Source organism: Rosa rugosa, chromosome 2 (genome assembly GCF_958449725.1).
Source record: "Rosa rugosa chromosome 2, drRosRugo1.1, whole genome shotgun sequence".
In the NCBI taxonomy this organism is placed as follows: Eukaryota; Viridiplantae; Streptophyta; class Magnoliopsida; order Rosales; family Rosaceae; genus Rosa; species Rosa rugosa.
In genome coordinates this window covers 52,225,138-52,231,137 of record NC_084821.1, presented here as the reverse complement: position 1 = coordinate 52,231,137, position 6,000 = coordinate 52,225,138, and the positions used below count along the sequence as shown (strand labels likewise).

The 6,000-nt window shown below is 38.5% G+C and overlaps 3 protein-coding genes across 3 annotated transcripts; 1 reads left to right on the top strand and 2 right to left on the bottom strand.

Annotated features, from left to right (window-relative positions):
• Positions 1–1,378: 1,378 nt before the first annotated feature.
• Positions 1,379–1,834, bottom strand: LOC133730966 (uncharacterized). Its single transcript, XM_062158457.1, has one exon. It carries the CDS (start codon positions 1,832–1,834, stop codon positions 1,379–1,381), a length of 456 nt encoding a protein of 151 aa, XP_062014441.1.
• Positions 1,835–1,922: 88 nt separating this feature from the next.
• Positions 1,923–2,363, bottom strand: LOC133730965 (uncharacterized). Its single transcript, XM_062158456.1, has one exon. It carries the CDS (start codon positions 2,361–2,363, stop codon positions 1,923–1,925), a length of 441 nt encoding a protein of 146 aa, XP_062014440.1.
• Positions 2,364–5,035: 2,672 nt separating this feature from the next.
• LOC133733532 (anther-specific protein LAT52-like) lies at positions 5,036–5,799 on the top strand. Its single transcript, XM_062161160.1, has 2 exons — positions 5,036–5,271; positions 5,389–5,799. The coding sequence occupies exons 1-2, from the start codon at positions 5,106–5,108 to the stop codon at positions 5,721–5,723; spliced, it is 501 nt and encodes a 166-aa protein (XP_062017144.1). The 5' UTR covers positions 5,036–5,105; the 3' UTR covers positions 5,724–5,799.
• Positions 5,800–6,000: the final 201 nt, after the last annotated feature.

The window sequence follows — 6,000 nt, the reverse complement described above, 5'->3', positions numbered from 1 at the left end:
TGATTATCAATTTAGCTGAAATTTTGCAGAGGTGATCTACTCATATAGACCTAAAAATTGAACGGTGGAGATGTGAATATGTGATCGAAAAGTGGGTCTAATAAGCTATCCCTTAAAATAGCAAAAAAAAAAAAAAAAATCCTTACTAAAAGGGATATATACACACACTTACACACACACTCTTTCAAAGTTTTTAATTATATATATGTTGTATACTCAACGTAACGGTTCATTTATGTTGTAGAACATGATTGTTTGTCTTTTTGTTATCAACTATATCAATTGGGTAAAATGCTAATAGCTAGTCTTCATGCATGCATATAAGCACCTTAGAGCAACTCCACTGGTGTGTTTTTGACCGGTCACCAGCTAGGAAAAGCTGAGGTGGTGACCATGAAGGGGAAAAATGGGTTTCCAGCGGTGGGCTTCTGACCAGCCAAAACCCAGACTATCTTGACCGAAGCCAAGAAAAAAGTCAAGGCCATGACATTTTCCTTGACCTAGCCAAGCCGTCTGCCAGCTCGGCCCAGCCCTAAACGTGGGTGACGTCATCTACACAAGTGGAGAAGGATACGCGTTGAAGGAAGGAAGTGGAGGACAAGACGCTGACGCGTGGCGCCGCAAGTAGGCATTCCGTGAAGTGCAATCGCTTGTCGCGTAGCGACAAAGAAGGGGCTAGCCTTTGCCACGTGGAATAGAGCCGTTGGTCCAATTTGAATAGAGAGAGTAACGGTCAATTAATCCCAGCCCTTGGTTTCAATTAAGAAGAGGATCCAACAACAAACAATTAATATGTAGTATATATATATGTAACGTTAATAAACGGTAACAAAAAAAATTCTAAAAAATTCTAAACATTTCTCTATAAATACCTACCATTTATTTTACAACTCACACCCAAAAAATTATCTTTCATAGTTACACCTTCCTCCTCTTGATATAGCTTTCATATTCCAAATTTTTTTATATCCAATATGGCCGAACAAAGGGAAAACACACGGGAAGTGGCCGGACAAGAGGAGGGAGATCAAAGTGAAGATGATAATACCGAATCCGGGAGGAGATGGAAGGATGAGGAAGGTGTTCAATTATGCAAGTCTTGGAAAGATGTAAGCCAAAATCCGGCTGTGGGCACAAATCAGAAAAAAAATCGACCTATGGAGGCGCGTGAAGCGACACTTTGCCGCAAATTGGAGAGGAAAGGGTCGATCATCTTCCTCTTTGCAGGGAAGGTAGAAAATTTTGAAGGTTGAACTCTTTGAGTGGCATTGTGCATTAAGGCAAGCTCATAATTGGTACAAGAGCGGTTCGAATGCGGTTGATGAGGTATGTATTTGTTGATAAATCATTTAATTTGTTGATACATTATAGTTAAATATTACTTGATCACTGACAACCTGGGCCTCATATTGTTTTCCTCTTCTTCATCGGACTCCAAATCCTCATCGCTGTCATCTGGTCTTTCATCCTCGATTATCATGTTGTGTAATATAATACAAGTCAGCATGATGTATCGAAGGTCTTCTCTATCCCACCCACGAGCCGCTCCTCGAACAATACTAAAGCGCGACTGTAAAATGCTGAAACATCTTTCCACATCCTTCCTGTACCCCTCTTGAGCCTGCGAAAACTTCAGATCCTTAGGTCGTGTAGGCCTTGGAATTGATTTCACGAAAGTCGCCCATCTAGGATAGATACCATCAGTGAGATAGTAGCCTAAATTGTGAATTCTGTTATTCACTTGAAATTGGATTTGAGGGGCTTGACCAGCAGTGAGCTCGTCAAACAACGGGGACTTAGCAAGCACGTTGAGGTCGTTGCATGATCCAGACATTCCAAAGAAGGCATGCCATATCCATGTGTCATAAGATGCGACTGCTTCGAGGATGATAGTGGCCACACGTTTTCGACCGCTGTATTCTCTAGCCCAACCTGTTGGACAATTCTTCAATTGCCAGTGCATGCAGTCGATGCTTCCAATCATCCCAGGATCTCTCAGCTTTGGCGAGAAGTCTTCTTAGGTCGGCCGGAGTAGGAGCCCGGAGGTATTCTGCCGAGTACAGATTAACGATGCCACTTGTAAATCGTTTCAGAGCCTCGATGGAGGTAGATTTCGCCATCCGAAAATACTCAGCGCATTGATCTGCCCCAGCACCGTAAGCAATCATTCTTAAGGAACATGTCAGCTTCTGCTGGGGAAGTAGTCCGACTTTCTTAGCATCATCTGATTTCTGGACAAAGTACCGGTCATAGCGACAAAGGTCACTGGAGATGCGGTTGAATACATTGTGACTCATCCTGTAGCGTGTCCGGAATTCCTCATCACTGAAAATCGGACGCTCCACAAAGTAATCTTCCATCATGTTTTTCCCTCTTGATTCCCTAAATCGCTCCTCATTCGGTGCACGCCCCGGTCGAGAACCCCATAGCCTCGTCGTGTTTGACAGGAAGATTCAGCTTCAGCGACTGCTGTGATCACAAGGGCATTAATTAGTCGTACACATCTCTTCATGATCTTCATCTCGAGACTATCGATACTTAGCCCACAATCTCTTCATTGAAATGAGGGAAGGAGAGGAAATGTGTTGGATATGGAGATATGAAAAAGAAGGAGATTTGCCAATATCAAATTGTGTGTGAATAGTGTGTTGCCTCTTTCTCTATTTATTTACAATTTTCACATAAAACGTGATCAGATGATAAGGACACTTGTCCACTCCTGGTTCTACGTAATCTTATCCGAAATCTTAGATAAGATTACATCGACAATAACCGTTAGATTGAATAGTATGCAAATGATCTGGTCCGTTCAAACATGTCGGTGGTTGTTTCAAGCGTTTCAAAATAATTGTCGGTGGTGGCTTCACTCATTTCAAGAAATAGTGTCGGTAACTGTAGGTGGCTCATAATTTGTCCACCGAAAATATTACAAAAATGGTAAATTGCAGTTTTGAGGCCAAAAACGATCCCGAAAGCCCAAAAAACCCCACACATTGTGGCAAAGCCATGAGTTCTCTTCCTAGCGTCGTTCCCTTTCCGAAAAGCTATAGCAATCACAATTATGACATTAATTATCCATAAATCTCTATTATTACCATCTATTTACATCAAATCTATTTCAATTTTCCAATAAATAAATTTAAAAAAAATCAATGAATAGTAAATCTGACTGGTCAAGAAACAGAACGGGTGGAAACCCATGTCCAGTGGCATGAACAGTTTCTTGACTGGTCGACCCCTTGACTTTTCGACCTTGACATTTACCCCCAACGGGTGGACTTGCTCTTACAAGAGTCACAGTAATTTTACTTATGCCCGAATAGCTCACAATTGAGTAATGCGGTAATATTCAATTAGTGTTCTTATGAACAAGTACTTGATCATTTCAACAAGTACTTGATCATTTCAACCACTACAGGTAGTCGAGTTGGTAAGAGCTTTCAGGTGTGGAACCCCCACATTTGGGTTCGAATCTCGCCGACGCTGATTGAAGTTTAAATCTCAATCTATTTTTGGTGGCCACAAGGAAGCGTTTTGACATGATCCTCTGCACACGGATTAGTTTCTGGGCTTAAGAAGTCTTTCAGAATACCATGTGATCTCGATTAAAAAAAAAAACAAAATCATTTCATTTTTAACTTCCAGCAATTAGGAAACTAATTAACATAACTCTACGTCTTCCTTTATGGTAAGATTAAGAGTGTAGACTCCTTAATTCCTACTCTTTAAGGATCAAACAAAGTTTTGTTGAAATTGAGGTTTTTACAGACTTGGGGTAACTAAACACAACCCATTTACTAACGGAAAATGATTTGTGGCCTCAATGAAGCCTAAGATTTGTGGCCTCAATGAGGCCTAAGATTTGTGGCCTCAATCTTAGGTGTCATGCCATGTCACCTACATACATCACCTATTTGTTAAATCATGGCATGTAATTCTTGAGAAAAAGACCATCTTATCCTTCCATAATCTAATGACTCCAAGTTAAAAAATTATTTTGGTTTTTTTTTTCCTTCATTTTTTCTTTTCATTACACTCATGCTTAGATTTAAACAACAATTTTTTTTTCTTCAATCATGAATAAAAAAATTTCATGTAATTTAATCAATAGATTTGCACATACATTCGATCAATAGATTTGCGTATATGAATTCAACCTTTATTGGGTTTCTGTAAATTTTAAAAATATAATGTGAAAAGTACATATTTGTATGATTATATATATTCTTTTGTTCATTTTTTCTATTTATCTAGGGTTTAAACGCTATATTTGAATTAATTATTTTTTGTTTGTTTTTTCTCTTATATTTAGGTTGCGGATGATAATTAATGACTACTACTAACATGAAATTTTTTTCTTACCTCTTAATTTAGAAACACGTATTTTCCAAATTCAATTTATTAGTGCTATTTTTTTGGGTGAAATTAATCAATATTTGGAAAGAAAAGTTAATGCCTATTTTTTGACACCTAATTCAATATATTAATGCTATTTGGAAAGAAAAATTATAGGAAAGTATTTAATTAAATGTAGAAAAGTATTGGTCTTTGTAGACATATCTCTTAAATTAATACATAATTAATAGCTGGTTTTTTTCGTCACTTAATTAAATTCATTAATGTAATTGGTTCACCCCCTAACACCTTAAAAGAAATATAAAAGGGTAAAGTTGGTGTTGTAATAATATGATGTTGCAAGATATATTATGTGGAATTGAAAATAAAATTTGTATTTGCTTGCATGGCATGACACACAGGATTTGAGGCCATAAATCTTAGGCCTCATTGAGGCCCTATATCATTGCCGTTTACTAACCATCCTTATTTTTGCGCTCTGTTTTACCTGGACGATTAGTTATACAGTTAACTTTGTACGTTCTAGCTCTTCGCATTGGTTGAGAAAAATTAACCAATCTGACTCCCTCTACACACCTCAAAATAGATTAATAGCTGGTTTGTTCACCGCACAATGCTAACAAACCATCATTTCTTTCTCTTATAAAAGCTCTTCCATGCATCCAAAGAAAATCAACCGAGGGGGATTGACATCCAGAGGAGAAACACCATTAATTAATCAATAAAAAGCACAAAAAATAAAGAGAAAAATGGCCCAGACTTTGGGAGTCACAGCTGTTGTTCTCACCGTATTTTGCTTGTGCTCTTTGGCAAATGCCGACGGAGGCAGAATTAGTGAAATCCTTGTCCAAGGCAAGGTGTACTGTGATCCCTGCCGTGTCCAATTCCAAACCAGAATCAGCGAACCCATCGAAGGTAGCATCATATCCACTAATGCTGGATGACATTGTTCTATTATCTAGTTTGACACCACAATCAATATTGTTTGCATGAATGATCTAATTAATTTTAGTGACCATTTGATGCATGCAGGTGCCACAGTAGCCTTGCAATGCAGGAGCCGCATAAATTCAACGGTCTTATACACAGTTGAACGCAAGACTGGTAAGGATGGCCTTTACACTATTCCCGTGGATGAGGACTACGCAGAGGAGATCTGCGAGGTGAAGACAGTGAGCAGCCCTAGGGCGGATTGCAACGACCGTTTCGATAAGTTTGAGAAGGCTAGAGTTTTGATCACATACAACAATGGTGTTGCCTCCACGGCTCGTTATGCCAATCCCCTTGGGTTCATGAAGAAGGAAGCAGTTCTTGAGTGCGAGAAAGTACTCAAGGAACTGTTTCCCGAGGAGCAGACCGATGAGTGAAAACATATAGAAGCTCCATATGTACCATCACTTCTATGAATAATATATAATTTGTGGGAAGAAATCCCCAATCTAATATCTACCTCTTTACATATCTTCATGTTTGATTACTTTACTCACTTATAAAAATGCTAAAGAAGTTTAAAGGTAAAAGAGAATACTTGAGGTGGCCGGTAAAATTTGAATATCAATTCGGAATTAATTAGTTGTTCTATGAAATTCAAATGCGATCAACAAAAAAAAAAAGGCATCTCATCTTTTAAACTTTCGATAGATT

Excerpts from the sequence above, each read along its gene's own strand:
- LOC133730966 (XM_062158457.1), bottom strand. The coding sequence starts at position 1,834 with ATGTCTGGATCATGCAACGACCTCAACGTGCTTGCTAAGTCCCCGTTG.
- LOC133730965 (XM_062158456.1), bottom strand. The coding sequence starts at position 2,363 with ATGATGGAAGATTACTTTGTGGAGCGTCCGATTTTCAGTGATGAGGAA.
- LOC133733532 (XM_062161160.1), top strand. The coding sequence starts at position 5,106 with ATGGCCCAGACTTTGGGAGTCACAGCTGTTGTTCTCACCGTATTTTGC. Across the intron at positions 5,272-5,388 it reads AATCAGCGAACCCATCGAAG|GTGCCACAGTAGCCTTGCAA; the intron begins GTAGCATCATAT and ends TGATGCATGCAG.